The following is a 21,337-nucleotide window of genomic DNA, read 5'->3' on the forward strand; positions in this document are numbered from 1 at the left end:
CTCAGCAGAATGTCTTGTTCTCTCATGACCTCAGTGAAAAGTGGCCTGCAGGCTGATTTTACCATCTCATAAATAAACCATAGCTCAAACAGAATTCCTAGATTTGTTACGATGCCTCATTGTCTTGTTGTAGTTCAAGGGATCTTCTGTCATGCAGCAAATATAGTGCTTTAGCTTAGCAAGAAATTCCAGGATCTTAACTCTTCTAAAGCTCACCTGATTTGCAAGAATCCCTCCTCCTTAGCAACATTCTCTGCTGTCTGCTGATACATTTCTGTCTGTACTCAAGATTAGCAAAGTTAAATAGTTTCCTCAGGCTGGTAAGTCACTGAATAAAGAGACTCTTTTTACACAACCAAGTGTTTTATTCAGCCAACATTTCGGTGACCATCAATAGCAGTGACACCTGTGCTGCTGTGCAATGTGAACCAGTCAGAATTGCCCCCAAGAAGGTGACAGACGGTTTCTGAAACATCAGCTGAATAAAACACTTGGTTGTGTAAGAAGAGTCTCCTTATTCAAGCAAAGTTGCTATCTTAATCTTCCCCTAACTACACACAACTCTTGAATCTTTAGGACTAATTTTAAGACTTATCCAAGGAGAATGCATCAGGAACCAAATCTGCATGAAACGGTTGCGCAGGTTTTTTTGTGAGGCGCATTTCACAGCTCGACGCAGCTGGAAATGAAAAGCAGTTAAGGCGCCACTTTTAGGCCATTAGTAAGACGTTTATGTCCTCTGCAGTCATAAAGCAATACCTTTGCGACTACAGAATATGTGTCTCTGCGTGCTGCATTCTTAGGCCACATCAATTTAATTTGTTGGTTCTGGGATTTTTCCAGAAAAAATATGAAGTGACAGCGAAAAAAAATTAAAAGTAAAAACAGGTCTAGGCACAATATTAATTATAGCCTCAAATACAACGATTGGAGCCATGAAGTCAACAAAAAAATTCTGGGCTAATATTTAAACAGCGAATTTTCAACTTTAAATCAAAACACTGCATTGATACATGGAAAAACTGCAACAACTAGGAAGAAAAGGACTTTCCTCAACTGTTGGGAGCAAAATATGAATGAGAATTTTTGAGTTGATTCAGAACCAGAATCTTTTTTTTTTCAAGTCAGAAGAGAGCCAAGAAATTAAATTGGTGTGGGCCTTAGTAATACACACTGTGGCCATACTAAGTTATTTTCTTGGTTCTAAGGTCCTTTATATTAAATGTTCAGCAAGAGGCTAAGAAAAAAAAACAAGGCGAGAAGGAAAATTTCAGCAAGCTTTAAACCACTTAATGTACTGTCGTAATTTTTTTGCTGATTATATATGCCCACAGGTAAGAGTATATCTTAAGCAACACATATTAACCATTTGGTAATGTTAGTGTAAATGTTGCAAATATGATTTAACTATTTATTCTGTGAACAAAGTATAACTGTCTGAAAGTGCAAACGTTTAGTCCCTTTATTTACTGTGTGCTTAAGAGAAACATGGTAATTGTTCTACATATTCTGATAACTTACTATACATAAATGGTAGTGTAACTGGTCAAAAATGTTCTGAATCAGCAAATACATGTTGTGGTTACATGTACAAATGTCCCAAGCATTTGAATAACATTTAAGCTTTCAAAGAAACATATTCAATACATCTTTTAATATTATTTTACAGCCCAGTAAAGGACACATTCTATACTGCGAACTCTCACGTACATATATTACTGTTATACATTAGTGTCAAAGTCTCGGGAATACAAAGTGCCCTTTTCATATCTCATGGAAAACTCATGTAAAAGCATGCATGTGACCCTAAGTATGCAGCATCAGTGTAAATTTTCCAACGCACTATTGGCAGGCGCTATGTGTCACGATGTAGCATGGTGATACATACTAAAAGAGTTAGTACATTTCGAACCCACATGTTGTACTGAATGTAAAATATAATCACTGTGCAAAATTAGGGAAGGCAGGTCGTAACATTTTTTGGCTTCCTCGTAATTTTGGTTTTTCATTGTCCTGAAAAATTTTTGTCTGAAATTCGAGGATTCACATACTAGAAGTACATTTCCAACCCACATGCTCTACTGGATGTAAAATGTAATCACCGAGCAAAATTAGGGATGGCAGATGGTACCATTTTTTGGTTTCCTTGTGTTTCTGATTTTTCATTGTCCTGAAAAATTTTTGTCTGAAATTTGAGGATTCACATATAACTACATTTTCCAAACCGCATGTTGTACTGAATATAAAATGTAATCACTGAACAAAATTAGGGAAGACGGATTGTAACATCTTTTTGCTTCCTCATGTTTTTGGTTTTTGACTGTCCTGAAAATTTTTTTCCTGAAATTTATGGATTCACATACTTAAAGTGGATTTCCAACCCACATGCTGTACTGAATGTAAAATGTCTTCACCAAGCAAAATTAGGGATGGCAGATGGTACTATTTTTTGGTTTCCTTGTGTTTCTGATTTTTCACTGTCCTGAAAAATTTTTGTCTGACATTCGAGGATTCAAATACTAAAAGTACATTAATTTTCCAACCCACATCCTGTACTGAATGTAAAATGTAATCAGTGAATAGATATTAGGGATGGCGGACCATTATATTTTCTTGGTTTCCTCATGTTTCTGATTTTTCACTGTCTTGAAAAATTTCTGTCCAAAAAACTTGGGATCGAGGCAGAAAATGTTACGATATTCTCCACAGACATCTGAGTATGGATGATGGATTTTGTATTTTGTTATCGGATAAAAATTAGGGGATGGCGGATCGTTACATTTTTGGTTTCCTCATATTTCTGATTTTTCCACAAAAATTTCTGTCTGAAAAATGGGATTTGAGGCAGAAGATATTTTGTGCAGACATCTGACTATGGGTGATGGATTTTGTATTTTGTTGTTGTTCAAGCGCTTTGGTTTCCTCGTGTTTCTGATTTTTCACTGTCCTGAAGAATTTATTTCCAAAACCTTGTGATTCGAGGTATAAAATGTAACGATATTCTCCACAGACATCTGGCTATGGATGATGGATTTTGTATTTTGTTGCCGTGTGTCGTTCACGCGTTCGTGAACAGTCTGTGCACACATCTTTCACAGTGTCTGGCTGTCTTCAATAAAGGGCTTTGTTAGAAATCACGGCTAACGAGAAGACAGCCGAGTCTAAAATCCTTTCAGCCTGCCCAAATCAAAGGCAAACGTGCTGTGAATATGCATGAGGAGGTAGGGCACACGGTGAGGGTCTTGTTGCTAGTTCAAGTACAAACTTTATTGGCTTTTCTGAGAACTTCATGAGTTTGGCTTGGTGAATTGCCTTTACCATGAATGTTATGTTTTTAGTGCCATTGTTTTTTTTTACATACAATAATGTTAGTAGTACAGTTAATAGTAATACTTTTGTAGATTGTTAAGCCACCTTATATGTTGCTGTAATGTTTTGTCTTGTCAGCAGGGCGTTACCCCTTTGTGGCTAGTTGGGCTGCCCTGGCTGTGAGGATTGAACAGCCAAACCAATAAATAAATTGGTTTATATGTTGGTATGCATGTGGACAGCATAACTTGAGAATCTGTGGTTGCATTTTTTAATGATATTTGGTATGTTTGTAAGGAGGTGATTTGTCAAATTCAGATAAGGTACACCTGACAGCTTTCTATAGAACTTTCAGTTTTTACATGATTTAAACCTCAAATTTATAGGGTAATGAACGTGAGGATCCTGAAAACCATGACTTTCATTATGGTTATATATAGTTGTATAGTACCATAACTGATATCATAACAGACAAGCTACTTTGCTCTTTATAATCCATCAATGCATCTCATACACACATACTTTATTAGATCATTAAATTATTCATTATTAAACTTTTGACATGAATCCAGGGGTATTAAAGATGATATCATACCCAGTGCTAATTGTAGAATAAGATCAGAGAGATCGGAATGGCTTACGGACTATAAGAAAATTGTATTTCTTGCGTTTGCAAATGATAATTTGGATTTAAATGATTACATTTTCATCTCAGTGTAGGGTTGAAGCAAAATTGATCATGATGATTGTTGTTGACAATGATAGAAAACAAAACCAAAAGGAATGATGTACAATGATCATAGTTTTATGCCATAAAAATTACCTACAGAAATTATAATAGAATTAAATCAAAAGAAGTCAGAAGTTTATACTGACTCGGAAAAAGATAAAACTACAAAAAGTGTTTAAAACGTTTCACATACATGTAAAACGTTTTACATGTACCTGCTAACAGTTTGCCCACTTCTCATCTGCCTTAACCGGCGCATTAAAATTACCAACCCGACTTTTACATAAGAAAACATGACTTGTATATCTAGTGGATAAAGGTCTAATGATAAAATGTGGTTGAAAATATTACAGATTGCATTGAAAGAGTGCTTTTCCCCACTCTATATCATATTTACTACCAGAATGTGCCATTCCAGATGGTACATAAAACAAGCCTGTCATTAGAATCACCCACACAGGCACGGTCCAGCTAATACAACCACAGATATCACCACTGTGTGTGTGACTTCGGGGGAATTTAGCACTCATTATGGAGTGAATCACTCTCACATCATCGGATTACTATGAGCGTAAAGAATAAAGGATTATATAAAATATGAATGGAGGAATAGGATGCAGTTAAGAACATCTGTTTTGGACCCTTATGGACCCTGTTTTTTATTATTATTATTTTTATTATTATTTCTGTATTCTTTTACCAGGGTGGCACTACTCAGTGACATAGCACTGCTTTACAGAGTGGCCCTGGGTACGACACATATATACATGGAAATACGACAATATATACACCAAAAACAATATCATAAACGTGATTCATTACTCGTAATGTCCTTATGGAAGAATATAGAAGGATATAAGTAGTACATAATGGATCCGGACTAGCCTACCCACGCTTTTTGTGTAAAGTTTTATCTCTGTCTAGGCTTTCATTCTAGACTGGTGGCCTCACCATTCTTGTTGCACTACGTAAGTTCTTAAAGGTACAGGTAAAAATCTTTAGAATAATTCATGAATCATCATTTAAAGTTCATGCATAATTACGGAGGTTTATATTTTTCAAATCAGAAATAAGGGCGAATTCAAGCACCAAGAAGTCAAATTGTTGTTGCCTTAATATATAATTGTACAAGAAAAACTCCGAACTCACCACATTTTTGTATCAGATTTAGAATCCCCAGAGGATATGTTGTCCATAAAATGGAGTTTGTGTGCCGTAAACACGAGTGTGACGTATCGTGCTGACACTCACACAACCCTCCGGGGCAGAATGACTTCAACAGGCATAAATTATGGATGAACAAGGACACCCAGTCTGGCCATAACCCTGTAATACTGCAACACTGCGTTGTGTGAGGTGCAGAAAAGTAACATTAAGGTCAGCTTGTTTGGCTCAACAACTTTCCCTGTCTGTTGTCTGAATGATTATGTATTATTGTCAGACACCCAGTCTGGCCATAACCCTATAATACTGCAGCAACACTGCGTTGTGTGAGGTGCTGAAAAGTGGAAGGTCAGCTTGTTTGTCAGGTTGATGAGTGAAAATACAGTCATTCTAATTATGCTCCAGCCTGCTGTTTTCATCTTGTCTTGTGGTTCTGTATCTGTATCAGTATAGCAGGTATAACCGCCCTTCGGTGTAACACACCAGCTTTGCAGGCACGCGGCGTGGCGGCAGCTACATGTGTAGCTATATCACACCAAAATGGTTGCTAGATCTTCATTCGTTTGAAATTTCCAGGGGCCAAGCAAGAAAATAAAATGCTGCGGCCTAGTAATGTTCTATTCAAGCAATTACGAGTCAGGTGATGCCCGTTGCCATGGTAACAGGAAAAGCACCTGCTGCTGATTTAGCAGTGACCTTCCATGTGAAGGTCACTGGATGCTCAGGGCTACATAGATAGCATGATGTCATTGGGCTGCACCAATTTGATTTGCTAGTTTTTCCTGATTAACTGTCGATACTATCCAGACCTGTGGCTTTCCTTGCCTTGAGTGTGGATAGTGATTACTATTTGTTTGACCCCTTGACACTCCTCCCAACTTGTACTCGACCTCTATGAAAAGTGGCCTAAATGGACGAATGGGGTAATTATCAAGTTTAAATAAGGCCACACCAACTTAATTTCTTGGGATTTGCCCGCTTCATTTTTTCTGATTTGCAAAAAAAAAAAAAGTTCAGAATAAACTGCAAAATGCTCATATTTTGCCCTGAACAGTTGATAACAGTCCATTTCTTCCTAGCTGTTACAGTTATTCCATCTTTCAATGCAGTGGTATCATTAAAAGTTCAAAATTCATTGTTTAAATTTTGAACCAGCCTGGTGTGTTGACTCCATGGCTCCTATATCGTGCCATTTTGGGCCATAATAGGATGCCTATAGGCAATGTTTTTAAAATCTGTTAACCAAGAAATCTGTTAACCAAGAAATTAAATTGGTCTGGCCTAAAAGCACAAACAATAGGTGTAAATTAAATCAAACATGCTTACCCAAATGGAGATCTTTGAGTCTTGAGTCCTGGGTTGGTTGAAATGTTGCCAGAGTCAGCAGTTAAAAGCCATGCAGGAGAGTGTCCATGTTAAGAGTTCGTTGGATCCGCTTCCATGATGGGAAGTTGATGGTGCAATCAACTTCAGTCCTGAAAGTCCAGGGTTTATCTACAAAAGGTGATGTTCAAGTTCAAAACTAAACCTGACTCTCTGGTTTTAGCACTGGATCCAGCTTGTGTAGTACAATACAATACAAGCCAAGAATGCTGGCATGCCAATACCCCTTTCACTGCTTCATCATCAGCCACTGCGTTCTGCATCTACAGTCGTGTGGACATGTCCTGTAGCCGCATTCAGTCTTAGTATTTCACTGCTTAGTATCCTTGAAATACATGTACCTGGCATTGCATGCTTTGAAAGACCTGAAGGTGGACGTTTTTCTGCCAAAAAGTCCACAAAATCTCTATACCAAACTGAAAAAGAGATAATTATCTGTAGAAAACATGCAATTTTGGTGTCAGATGGTAAGAAAATGGGGAGATTTTGCATCGATGGAAGAATGAAAAAGCCAGAAAAGTTTAGAAAGCGTCCATCTTGGTTCACATTGATATGCAAATCTGTGATCTGACCTAACCCCAAATGCTCATACATTTTGCCACCTGTTATATGTGTTCATTGTTGATGTTTTAATGTATTTATGTCTTTTTAAATGTGTTCACTGTAAATTTTAATGTTTGAGCCTTGGAAGATTAGCCCTGCAGGGCTAAAAGGCTTCGAAATAAATGAAATGAAATATATGCACTACCAAAAAGTTGCCAGGTATAAAAAAATTGATTTTCAACAAGAAAGCCTTCTGGCTCCACTAACAATAGAATGTATGACCAACCAACCCTATGAATCTATTAAAAGATATATATGAACGTGACTGTAAAATTATAGTAGGACCTTTTACGACAAATTAGCTCGTTTTTCTACTCTTTTAGTACAGGTACAAAATTTTGCGGTTAGTTTTATGAAGGTCTTACATCTACTTTATAAATGCAAGCATGATACCAGAATGTGATGACATCAAAATATTTTTGGTCAGCTTTTTTCGGAGTAAAGGCTTTACGACAAGAGCTCGTTTTCCTATGGTTTCATCAGAATTATAAATCCTTGCGTTTTATAAAACCTATGCATTACCATGTAATTCATGATCCATATAGATATTGTAGTGTCTTATTGTATGGAACTCCTGTGCATTGCTGTAGATGATAGTGTAGTGTCTAGTAATTCTTAGTTAAGAACAAGTTTCAAGTTTATTTATTTCACCAGGGCATACCTCAGATCCATTGATTGTACCTGTTACAATTGTTAAATGTGCAATAAAGTTTGATTGATTGATTGATTGATTGAATGATTGATTGATTCACCTGCCAAGATGTGACACATGCAGTGCAGTGTAAACCAGTCAGAATTGCCCTGAGGAAGGTGACAGACGGTCACCGAAACGTCGGCTGAACAAAAGACTTGGTTGTGTAAAAAAAGAGTCTCTTTACTCTGGATTGGGTCACTTACCTTTTCCTTTCCTGTCCAGGTGTGACTCCTGTGCACCTGTCGGACGAGAAGAAGAGCCTGGTTACGGTTGCTAAGGTGGGAGACAGCCTGGCGCTGAGGTGTGACATCACCGGCGACCCCGAGCCCATCCTGGTCTGGCAGCGTCACGGCGTCGACCTCACAACCATCGACCTCAGCAGGGACGGCATCACGGTCAGTTTTGTTTCAATATCTATTTAACTAGGGATACCACAAAATGACTAATAAACTGGTGGACGTACCAACCACTAAGTATTTGATACCAGCCCAGAAAAGAACAAGAAACAGCCATGCCTTCAAATATCAGAGTTATCAACCAAGAATTGAGGTGTTCAAAAACTCGTATTTCCCCAGAACGGTGGGTTAAAAGTTTAAGTACTCCCCACAACCATTGGTATGGTCGCTGTTTCATTGCCCTTGGGCCACACAGTTGTGCAATCACTACAGCAGGGGGCTAGTGGTGTGTGGTTACCTCCCACACTCTTTCTCAATTGCTGAGTGCTTATTAAAGCAGAGAAAGCAGTATGCTCCATTTTTAAAGTCTTTGATATGACTTGGCCAGGGATCGAACTCACGACATACCAAATGCAAGTCAGAGCACTCTACTCACTTGGCCATTGCACTGCCACATCACGGTCATCATCAGTTGGCAGATTAATTAATTCTTTTGACGAATATTTTAAATGATACAACAAAAAGGTGCTTGGAAACCTGCTTTTTTGAGAGTTCTTAAGGATGCTACCTGAAACGTCCATCATATACAGGCTTGAGGAAGTGACTGTTCTGTAGCAACATTTGCCCCTCAACATGCAGGAAAGAGTGTTTCAAGATTTCAAAATTTTCCTGCCTCTGGTGTGGCACCTGGTGCCTTTGGTGCACAACTTCATGTTACGTCAAACAAAATTGAGATGACAAAAAAAATTTCAGGATGGCTAGATATAATTACCCTAATGAAGATGAAAGAGTCTAATGTTAAACAAGTGGTTATGAATAAAGAATTCAAACTTTGCTATTCAAGATACAGTGATGTCTAAATATTGGATTTTCCTACCATTAATTCGCAGGTGTTTGATGACGGCACCTTGTACATCACTTCTCTGTCCACCCTGCACATGGGCAACTACACCTGTCGTGCCCTTCACAACGGACAGGTTGTGCAGGTTCACACGGTCAAGGTTCAAGGTCAGTTGGCTTCAAGGTCATCTGTAAGATCAAGGTCATCTTGCTTCAAGGTCATCTGTATGATCAAGGTCATCTATATGATCAAGGTCATTTGTAGGTGTAGAATTTAATGAATTCAAGACATCGCTGTCACAAAAATGGAGGAGACTCTGTAACAGCAGTGTTCAACTTAAGACAACTGTTAGGTCCTAAACCAACAGGCGTATTTCTTAAGTTAGGGTAAAGGTCTTCATACTTGTTTGTTTCTCCACTATTAAGGTCTGGAAATGACAATGTTTCATTAAGCTAGTCTGCTGCAGCGGTCTTTTCTTCCAGCCTGTTCTAGCGATACTATTTTTGACTAGTCTGCTCTCTGTAAGGGGCCTCCTTGTGGCAGTCCTAATCTTTTTTAAAACCAACTTTACATATTTTGTGATATCTTTTAGCTGTGTTTGTTAATATGGGCCAACCAGCCTGTAATAAACAATCAAACATGTCACATTTCTCCATGTTCTCTTGCGAGATCACGTTGCGAAGTGATTGGTCATTCATTATCCTGATGAAGGCAACAGTGGTCGTTGAAAATTCGATCTCTTTGTAACTTCATGTTGGAAAAAAGATCATGATAACAAATTACTATTTCTCCATGTAATATAATTTGTATCCTTGTAGTTCCGCCGTCCACAAAGGTGTCGCCGCGGAGACAGGCGCACAGCCCGGGCAGCACGGCCGAGCTGAAGTGCCACGCCGAGGGGATTCCCGCGCCCGCCGTCAAGTGGCTCAAGAACGGCGGGAACCTCGACCCCAGCGAGTCACCGCATGTCTCACTGCAAGGTGGGTGGCTCGAAAGACAGAATAATTTTTTTACTTAGGCCACACCAATTTAATTTGTTGGTTCACAGATTCAGCCTCTGAATGAACTCCAAAATGCTCATGTTTTGCCCCAGCTGTTGAAGGATGTCCCTTCTCTTCAGAGTTGTTACATTTTTTCCATCATCCGGATTGTCATTTGGTATTGGACTGTTCAGCTATAACGAACACCGTAGGGCTGTATAGTCTACTGTATTAGGGAATTACATATACATGTATCGACATATTTGCAAATGTAGGACATACAAGCAGAAAGTGATATTCATCCTCAGTTACCAGTAGTTCTGGACAAAATGAACAAACCCTCTGGTCAATGGAAATTAGTTTTAATCGTCTGGTTAACTAACTGTGCTGCGTCTGCCCCTCCAAGACTCAGGAAGTGTGTTGCACATCAGTAATGTGCGAACAGAGGACATGAGAGCCTACATGTACATCTGTCACTCTGACTCACAGTCTTTATACACCAAAAGGTGTATAAAGACCGTGCAAATGATTCTAACTATTGTTAACTGTGCTGTACCCAGACTCAGGTAGTGTGCTGCACATCAGTAACATGTGGAAATCTACGTAGCTGCAGTACATATCAGGACCAGTCTGACTGTGGCTAATATAATAGTAAACAGAATGGGCAGTATTCTAACTATTTCTAACTGTGCTGTACCCAGATTCAGGCAGTGTGCTGCACATCAGTAATGTGCTGAAATCAGGATCAGTGGCTTAAATAGTAAACAGAATGGGGACAGTCCCTATACACATGTTGTCAGGGAATGATTCTAACTCACTTTATTGTGCTTCTCGCAGATTTGGGTAGTGTGCATAGCAGGACCAGTCAGACTGTGGCCCATTTAAGGGCTTATAATAGTAAACAGAATGGGCAGTATTCTTGACTAACTATTTCTAACTGTGCTGTACCCAGACTCAGGTAGCGTGCTGCACATCAGTAACGTGCGGACGGAGGACATGGGAGCCTACATCTGTCATGCAGAGAACCTGGTGGGGTCGTCTGAGGACATCTCAACTCTCTTCGTTCAAGATGGCGGACATTTTAGCAGTGAGTCTTGTCAAAAGTTTCTTCAATGTTCTTTGTACTACTGTTTAAGATATTCTTCGATCAGAAGGCTTTAAGGATAGAAGTTTATGGTCCACAAGTGAGAACTTTAAGGAAAGAACATGCCACTGCCTGCCACAAATGAAAATTGAAATTTTCAACAGTCAATACATCCATTCTGTTTCCCGTGATTTGCATCTTAGGCACTCTATACCAGCCAAGGAAAGATCAACAACTGTGGAATCGAGGTATACAATCGTATAATGCTGAGCTGAATCTCTACCTGGTGGTTGTTTGTGACTCTTTTCTGAGAACTCACATTAAATCTGTAAATGGTAGCTGGATTAAAAAAAAACACTCTAAAAAAACACTCAGCTTAATTAATGTGAAAGGTAGTCTCAGTGACATGGACAGAAATTGGTGGTAGTATGAGAGTAGTTGTATCACCTCTTGCTAAATGTCAGAGAACATTTGAACAGTTTATAGTACTAGATGATCCATACTTTCTCAAAGTCTGAGTGGTGCAGGTAAAATTTTCATTTGGTGCTGGTGATTTTAATATTTCATTTGGTGCAGGTGATTTTCAATGATACCTGCATCATTGTAACTAAAAAATGTAAGTAGACAATAAAATTAAAGTATTTCAAACCCTGATATATCGCCCTGGTGGTACATGGTGCTGATTTAAGTTGACTTACGTGGAGTTCAATCTATAATACATGAGCTTTTGATAATTCTTTTCAAAGGCATCATGTGTATTGTTATTGTGTCTTATTAATATAGTTTATAATTCAGCTTATGGCTGCTTTGTACTACTCCTCTGTAAATAGTTTCATCAGGTTGGTAAGTCACTGAGTCAAGAGACTCTTTTTTTTTCACATTGCAGTGCAATGTGAACCAGTCAGAACTGCCCCGAGGAAGGTGACAGGCAGTCACTGAAACGTTGGCTGTGAATAAAACACTTGGTTGTGTAAATAAGAGTCTCTTAACTTTTCTTTGTACTACTTTTTAAATACATCATTCATTCATTAATTCACATACTGTTTCCTTGTTGCCCCCCCCCCAGGTCTGCAGCTGGAAAGTGTTTTCTACGTCTTCCACGACGACGGAGTGAACATCTTCCAGCCCAGCACCTGCCAGCTGGTCCGACACATCAAGGCCTCTGACAAGATCCTCGCAACACAGGAGCCTGTCTGCACTCCTGACATGGATGGTGCGTTTGTTTGTTTGTTTGTCTGTCTTTCTGTCTGTTTTTCTGTTGGTCGACAAGATAACTCCAGAACGGCTGGATGGATTGGTTTCATATTTGTTGCGTTGGTAGGGTGTTCCGAAAACTGGAAATGTTTAGAAAAAAAAATGATTAGATTTTGGGCCCCCTAGTGACTTCACTTGGTACTGCAGCAAAACTTTTGATATCTCAGGATCTGGACATGAATTGTGGATGGTAGGTAGCTCTTGTGCTCTGGAAGAAGTCATGTGAGGTTTGTAGGCTGGTCTGCTGCTACATCAAGGCCTCCGACAAGATCCTCGCTACGCAGGAGCCCGTCTGCACTCCTGACATGGATGGTTTGTTTGTTTGTTTGTTACCTCCATGAAAAATGGAGGTATTGTTTTTGGTCTCTCTCTCTCTTTCTGTGTCTGTGTGTTTCCAATCCTCAAAATTTGTAGTCATCATAACTTCAGAACGCCTTTATGGATTGTGATGATATCTGGTATGTTGGTAGGTCATAGGAAGATAAAGGTCAAGGTCAAATATGGGCCTCCTGGTAGCTGACCTTGGTACTGCAGCAGAACCTCCTGTTTTTGTATCTTTTGTCCTGAACATGCTATGGTCTTGACTTCTTGGTGACAGATAGCTTGTCCTGTCAGGAATAAGTGGTGTGGGTTTTGTCTCCCTAGTGTTTTGAATTATAAACCAGCATTCTGGACACTTGTATGCACCTGTCACACAGGTGACACTAACAGGTGTGTGTGTGTGTTCCAGGTAACCAGGTGTGCAGTTGGGGGTCAGCGGTGAATGTTCTGGACACCTACATCTACGTGAGCCAGCCTCAGGAGAACAGAGTGCTGGTGCTGGAGACTCGCACGCAACAAGTGGTACAGGTGAGGACTTAATAAACTGGAAAGGGTACAGAATCAAGCTGCAAGATTCTGTATGAACAACTATGAAAGGGGTGCTAAGTGTTAGTACCGGAAATGAAAAGAAACAGGGTCACTGGAAGACAGAGGAAAAATGTCCAGACTGTGCATGATGTACAAAATAACTTGTGGATAAACTGGTGGACATACCAACTACTAAGTACCTAATACCAGCTCAGAAAAGAACAAGAAATAGTCATGTCTTCAAGTACCAGAGTTATCAACCAAGAATTGAGGTTTAAAAAACTCATTTTACCTAGAACTATCGCAGAGTGGAACTCGTTGTCACCAAGTACAGTTGGGTCATCATCAGTAGATAGCTTTGAACAATGTTTAAAGTCAAAAGTTCAAAGGCTAGGTGTAAGAAGTGTAATATAGCCAGACCCCTTACCTGTTGTTTCCATAGTAACCAGGTGTGTTTACCTGTGCAGGTGATCCAGACAGACCCCTTACCTGTGTTTCCATAGTAACCAGGTGCTTACCTGTGCAGGTGATCCAGACAGATCCCTTACCTGTTGTTTCTATAATAACCAGGTGCTTGTTTCTATAGTAACCAGGTGTGTGCTTACCTGTACAGGTGATCCAGACAGACCCCTTACCTGTGGACCTGCAGTACATGGAGGAGCTGGACCAGGTGTGGGTGCTGAACTGGGGTGACATGGAGAGGTCCTTCCAGACCCTGGAGGTCATTCGTGAGGCCAGCGCAGCGGTGACACACCGTACCATCCATACGGAACCTGTTGGTAAGAAGCTTTGTGATCTAGGATTTGTTTTTGGTCCGTTTTTTGAGTGTAGTGGGGCGACATATGAATGAAGAGAGGTCCTTCCAGACCCTGGAGGTCATCCGTGAGGCCAGCGCAGCGGTGACACACCGTACCATCCACACAGAACCTGTTGGTAAGAAGCTTTGTGATCTAGGATTTGTTTTTGGTCCGTTTTTTGAGTGTAGTAGGGTGACATATGTATGTAGAGAGGTCCTTCCAGACCCAGTGGAGGTCATCAGAGAGGCCAGCGCAGCGGTAAGAAGCTTTGTGATCTAGGATTTGCTTTTGGTTCGTTTTTTGAGTGTAGTAGGGTGACATATGTATGTAGAGAGGTCCTCCCAGACCCAGTGGAGGTCATCCGTGAGGCCAGCGCAGCGGTGACACACCGTACCATCCACACTGAACCTGTCGGTAAGAAGCTTTGTGATCTAGGACTTGTTTTTGGTACGTTTTTTGAGTGTAGTGGGGTGACATATGAATGAAGAGAGGTCCTTCCAGACCCAGTGGAGGTCATCAGAGAGGCCAGCGCAGCGGTAAGAAGCTTTGTGATCTAGGACTTGTTTTTGGTACGTTTTTTGAGTGTAGTAGGGTGACATATGTAGAGAGGTCCTTCCAGACCCTGGAGGTCATTCGAGAGGCCAGCGCAGCGGTGACACACCGTACCATCCACACAGAACCTGTCGGTAAGAAGCTTTGTGATCTAGGACTTGTTTTTGGTCCGTTTTTTGAGTGTAGTAGGGTGACATATGTAGAGAGGTCCTTCCAGACCCTGGAGGTCATCCGAGAGGCCAGCGCAGCAGTGACACACCGTACCATCCACACTGAACCTGTCGGTAAGAAGCTTTGTGAACTAGGATTAGTTTTTGGCCTGTTTTCTCTACATACCTGTATGTAGAGAGGTCCTTCCAGACCCTGGAGGTTATCCGTGAGGCCAGCGCAGCGGTGACACACCGCACCATCCACACAGAACCTGTCGGTAAGAAGCTTTGTGATCTAGGATTAGTTTTTGGTCCGTTTTTTGAGTGTAGTGGGGCGACATACGTGTATGTAGAGAGGTCCTTCCAGACCCTGGAGGTCATCCGAGAGGCCAGCGCAGCGGTGACACACCGCACCATCCTCACAGAACCTGTCGGTAGGTTACATGAGTTTCAAACTTGTATACAGAGCCATTTCATCTAGGATTGATGGAATGAAATAGTGGACCAATAGCAACAATGGCTTAGTAGGTAGAAAGTTTCCCTTACACATGCTGTTGGTGATGGGTTTTATCTCTGAGAGCAATTGAGTCATACAAAGATGAAATTTAATGTTACACCACTAATGAGAAAGAGTTGGAATTTGATCACACACAACTACCATTTGATAGTCCCAGTGTGTATATTCCCAGTGTGTATATATTATATATATATAGCTGCGTTTTTTCTCTTTGTATGACTCAATTGCTCTCAGAGATAAAACCCATCACCAACAGCATGTGTAAGGGAAACTTTCTACCTACTAAGCCATTGTTGCTATTGGTCCACTATCTGTGAGATCTGATCTGTGCCTTTATTCTTTCTCCACCAGAGAACCATTTTGACCACGTGGAGTCGTTCTTCCTGCCGCCTGTGAGGATGCTGGAGCAGAACTTCAAGTACGCGTACCTCGTGCACCGAGACCAGCCCAAGATCGACAAGATGGACGTGGAGACCATGAAGTAAGACTGGAATGCCATAAAGGTTATTTTAGCCAGGTCAAGATTTTTTCTATCAGGCCAGGTTCATGATCAGACCTGGGGAGAGTGCTCACAATCTACAGGGTGGGGTGGGGATGGTTCCTGGGTTTAAGCGTTTAAAAATGCAATTTGAATTTCCCACATTTTGAGAGGCAAATTATGAGGTTGAAAGTGGTTGGTTGTTGTTGGTCCTTTGGACATGTTGGATGTTTTAATTTATAGTTTTACCCAAGACTAAGTCAGTTTTGTCTATCAAGATCGAAGGATTCGTTAAGAAATTTTTAACGAAAGTTCCTGCAATTAATGGAAAAATGGGTGCCCGCTAGAGAACTTCTTAGGAATCTAATGCAATTTCAGGGCAGCAAAATGAAAATTTCATTCCCCGCTGTCTATTTGATGCCAGCATGTTTGTAGGGTTTTTCAAAGGGAATACCAACTGATAGTTGTTTGAAGGTCGTCAAAATAACCTTGGACATTGACCCCACAGGTATGTCAGGACCATCGACCTGACGGAACAGAACTGCCACCCACAATCCCTTGCGTTCTCCGCGGTGTCGGGTTACGTTGTGGTGCAGTGCAGCGGTATCCGGGATGACCAGCGGCACAACGTGGATGACGATTCGCAGGTTCTTCTGGATGCCCTCACTGATGCTGTCATTCAGGTAAGACTAACGTTAAATTGCATTTAATGATGACAATGTTAAAACTCACAGACATAATATATTGAAGGCACTTAACGTTTCTAGCTCTATTTAACTGATATCCAATAGTGTTTATTAAAGTATAAGTTCATCATTGCTACATCTTATTAGTGATGTACACCTTATTACATCTTATTTTGATGTACACCTTATTTTGAATAAGTTTGTAACTTAGTTTTGTCTTTCTCATGCCTTATATTCAATTGTTTAGTGGTGGCTCTAAATGTAACTAATAGTATGTTAACTTGAGTTATGCCACCACTACGTCTGTATTTAAACAAAAAATAGATCTGGAAGCTAAACATTATGATGACATGAAGCTAGACATTATGAATAACATTCTGCAAAGGTAAAATTTGTTTTGTTTAGTGGTGGTCCTAATTAATATACATATAATATACATATACTATGTCTGTGTATTTATCATTCATAAACAAAAAAATAGATCTAGAAGCTAAACATTATGAATAATATTCTGCAAAGATGGAGTAAATAAAATGGTGAGGGTACCTTCCAGGTGAATCCAGAGATCCACGGGAAGCCGCACGTGTCTCCTGACGGTCGCTACATCGTGAGCATCGACAACGAATCAGAGCTCATCGTGGTGCAGAGCATCTCTGAGGACGGACAGCTGTCCCTGTCATTCGAGGTGAGGCCCCTGTCAATTGATCAATCGATCAATCAATCAATCACCCCCAGGCATCAGATTCTGAATCATGGCGGCTACAGACATGTACATTTCCAAAAACATTTGCATCAGGATGGTAAAGCATAGTTTTAAAGCATATGTACCTAAGACCTTCAAAATGTATCAAATCTCATCATTGTTAGTATTTGCATACCTGTAATAAGATTAGTAAAGCAATGTGCTTGTTCTTGCATCTTTGTTCTCAATTACATAGCTACTATATAATTCATTTATTTGAGAATCTTTACCAGTTTTACACTGGGGTAAGTTTGGAATAGTCCACTTTTGCGTGGGAGGGAGATGGACTGAAATATGCTGTATTTGCTCCCAAGCAAATGTCGGCCTCTCTAGATGGTAAAGCATAGGATATGGGGATTTTCTTTTACACAACCAGTATCTATCAGACACCTTCCTCAGAGCTTCTGACTGGAGTTCTGCTTCTCGCCGCTATATGTAGCTGATGTAGGTGGCCCTCCCCCATGCAAACAACATTTCAAAGTCAACGTACTCAAAAATACATGTATAAAAAACAGACAATAAAATAGTTAAGCATAATCCAAATAGTAATAAATGAAACAATAAATCATGTTGGAACAATAACTTAGTGAGGCCTTCAGGGGCAATGTGCAAGAACACCCACGCACTTAACTGGTAAAGGTACATGGAAGATAAGACTATAGTGTGTGTTGTAACTGGCCTTGAGTAGTAAAATTAATGCTATTATAATAACAAAACAAAATCATAATAATCTGTTTCAGGTGCACACCAACCTACATGTTAGCGATGTGGCCTTCCATCCAACAAGCGGCTTCAACTCCTACAACCTCTACGTCAGCTCCGAGAGTAAAACCGACATCCTATTCGTCAACCTCCTTAACGGGAAGGTCAAGATGATCAAGGGCGTCAAGTCGGCCATGCCGGTGGAACACTGGCCGTGGGACGAAAGCAATCGCGCGATCATCAGCACGGGATTGTTCGGGAACTACCTAGTTTCGCCGTCCGAGGAAGCCATTTTCGTGGTCGACTCGAAACTCGATAAGGTCAATTGCGAAATCGATCAGGTCAAGCACGGTAACGTCATTGTATGGGTGGGGGAGCTCTGATAAATTCCGTAGTATACACTCAGAAATAAAAGAAAAAATTGTGGTGGCAGTTTTAAAAATAGGAAAAGAACTTCTCTGGATATTCCTGGCCACAAAATGTGTCAGCAAAACGAGTTGCAAATTCTGAACCTCCCCGCTAGATGTAAAGGAGGTACGTACTGTGCAATTCTTGCAAGAAAAAGAACTGTTTGGGGATTCAACCACATTCTGGAAATTTTCTCGGGAAGCAAAAAGCATGCCTAACGGAAAATTTTGCTAATTTCTCAGAGGTAACTTTTTTTAACGCACTGTACGTCCTGATCGAAAAGGTATCTGCGAGTCCAGTTAGTTGAAGTAAAACACAGCAAAATTTAATAACTTGTTATGGAAAATTCTTGCCTGCAAATATCACAAAAAACTCCAACTCCCATCTGTATTTGCTATGATCAAAGTTCAGTGCTTCATGCAAAAGAAAAAACATAATAATAGACGCAGCTAATGTTCATAAAATGTTTAAGGCATTTAGGCATTCAATGATGCTAAAAGTGTTGTAAAATTACCTGTGCAATCATGTAGTTCAAGACCATTAGGCATTTAAGAATTGCCACAAGAATTCTAGCAGAGCAAATGTCATCTCATTGTAAAGTATGCCAATGCTTGTCTAGATCTAGAATAGCCTCCCGACTACATTACCCTGGATATGTCCTTAGGTTAACTGATACTTTAGCCCAGTTCTGTCCATCAAGTATCTCAGTGCTGTGATTTCAAGAAAAAAAATCTAGAGTCTGAAAGTGCAAAGTAGTATAATTACTGTACATACTAGACACAATGTAGTGGCAAACACTTGATAATAACTTAAGATGTCTAGCAACTTGTAAGACTCTAGATGATAACAACGGTGCATTGTACATGTGATCAGCATGACTGAGGGTACACGTTAAACTAGGAGTGATCTAGACATGGGATCACGGGATCTCACTCTTGCGATCCAGACAATCTTGGTGCGATCTGATCAATGTGACTAAGCATGCTGTAAATGAGATCACCGTTGACTCTGGTTAGAGATTATACCACTCTGGTTTTAGCGCTATAGGATGATCTTTGTATAGTGTATTGGGATAAAACATATATCATTGTGCATAAGTCTAAATGTTATACATGCAAGTTCTAGAAAGTGTTGGTGAAAACATGATTTTAGAAACTGATATTATATAACTAACAGATAGCCCGGCAAAGGGCTCCTGAAGCTAGCACTCTTCTATGCAAGCTGTTGGGAAACAACTGCTGAGTTTGTGGCAGGGCTGGCTTTGGAAGCTGGCCTGTTGCTAGGCTATTAACGACTTTGGTAATTACAATTTGAATTTTATTATTGGGAATGGTAATGTTCCTTGGATACTATACTTCAGCAAATGTTGTATTGTGAGCACCACATCTGTATACACCAAGGAAATAATACAAAATGTGCACCTTGTTATTGACTTACATGTATAACCCATCTAAACACATTGGCTAATAACAACAGACGTTGTACCTGTGACATGCACGTGTCTGTGTGCATTTGTCAAATAGCCACATATTAAAGCCACCATGTATCCATTTCCTAAAGCTAAATATGTAACAGTTTGCTTTCTGTAGCAAATTGTTCAAGTCTTACAAATTATCTACCTAGGTGGAATCGTCATATTCAATTCCTAGTTGCCTGAAAGTCTCTAGATGTATGAATGTAGCAAACTCTTTTGAATATAAGGAATACAAACATACTATATGATGTAATGTATTGTGGTTGTAATATATCCACTTTTGTTGAATGTACATGTGCATATTTTGGTAGGTTGATATTATTGCATGTTCGTCTTGATTTTGTTGTGGCAAAGCTGAACCCTTTGAAAAAAAAGAAACTCTGTAGCAAAGTGTGATTGACAACTGTTATTCTTAATGTTAGACAACCAAGAAATCATTAAGGCTGTATGTATTGTCAAATCACAAATACTGAACCATTCTTTTTCGTAAACATAATTATTATAGCAAATATGCAAACACATTGTTTTGGTGCAATTGAAAAAAATTGTAACTTCAAACTCTCTAACAACATGGAAATTACAAAAGAAATCATCAGTTTCACACAGTTTCGCATCAGAAAAACGTCATTTCTACTGTGAGAAATCCAAAATTAACTTCTTTCATCCAATATCTGTAATATTTGAATGAAATTCTCATAAGGTTCTCAAAAGTTTTTTTTTTACTTACTCAGACACCTTCTTACACTGTGAAGCTTGACCAGATCAGTCATATGGCTTGTCTTGTAACAGGTGTCTTAGAGTATAAGAGACACTTAAGTGTGTGCTAAGTAAGGAGACAGAAATGTCTTAGAAGAAGCCTTGGAATTAATTCTGTACAGACAATAGACCCCTTCGACTTTCACGGATCGCATAAACTGCTTACGTCACAGGGGGGACATTTCGAAAGAACGTCGTTCTAGAACGCGGTGTCCCCCCTGGCAGATCATTTTTTTTTACTAAAAGGTAGATAAGTGTCTATTTTCTCGGTAATATATGCGGAAATGACAGGAAAACAGGCACCAACTTTGTATGGTGGCATTCCGTACAACAATTTAAGGTTATTTTGTTCTGTGACGTATGCAGTTTATGCAATCCGTGAAAGGAACTTTCGAAATGTCCCCCCTGTGACGTAATTTCTATTCAAAATGCCCCCCCTGTGACGTAAGCAGTTTATGCCATCCGTGAAAGTCGAATGGGTCTATTTATTTGCATATATCATTGGGAAGTTCTATCGTGACGTCATCAGGGCTCGAACGTGTGTTGGGTGCATGGCGGGCGAGATGGATGTTCACGTCGGAAAAGGAGGTAATATTTCCTTAAATCTACACCAAACCAGTGAGTCTGTAAAAAGATATACAATTGAGTTCAATTGTCCTTTGGTTTTTAACATGAACTGAGAAACAGGTTAGACCAAAACGGCCTCTAAGTGACGGAATATATTTCCGACTGTGGGGAAAAAATGTTGCAGACGATTTTTTTTCCCCGTGCCCCCATGTTTGCCCTTTGG

The 21,337-nt window shown here is 40.0% G+C and overlaps 1 protein-coding gene across 1 annotated transcript in view; it reads left to right on the top strand.

Moving 5' to 3' along the window:
- The window catches only part of LOC109466795 (follistatin-related protein 5-like), a 95,341-nt gene extending 74,978 nt beyond the window's left edge, over positions 1-20,363 (top strand). The window contains exons 7-17 of the mRNA XM_019764624.1: positions 8,106-8,278; positions 9,169-9,286; positions 9,938-10,099; positions 11,052-11,186; positions 12,250-12,396; positions 13,168-13,286; positions 13,900-14,065; positions 15,653-15,782; positions 16,288-16,462; positions 17,019-17,150; positions 17,948-20,363. Coding sequence (XP_019620183.1) covers positions 8,106-8,278; positions 9,169-9,286; positions 9,938-10,099; positions 11,052-11,186; positions 12,250-12,396; positions 13,168-13,286; positions 13,900-14,065; positions 15,653-15,782; positions 16,288-16,462; positions 17,019-17,150; positions 17,948-18,292 — 1,802 coding nt within the window. The 3' untranslated portion in view covers positions 18,293-20,363. The remainder of the gene's footprint in view (positions 1-8,105; positions 8,279-9,168; positions 9,287-9,937; positions 10,100-11,051; positions 11,187-12,249; positions 12,397-13,167; positions 13,287-13,899; positions 14,066-15,652; positions 15,783-16,287; positions 16,463-17,018; positions 17,151-17,947) is intronic.
- Positions 20,364-21,337: the final 974 nt, after the last annotated feature.

Source organism: Branchiostoma belcheri, unplaced genomic scaffold, assembly GCF_001625305.1.
Source record: "Branchiostoma belcheri isolate BF01 breed outbred unplaced genomic scaffold, Haploidv18h27 scaffold17, whole genome shotgun sequence".
Taxonomy (NCBI): Eukaryota; Metazoa; Chordata; class Leptocardii; order Amphioxiformes; family Branchiostomatidae; genus Branchiostoma; species Branchiostoma belcheri.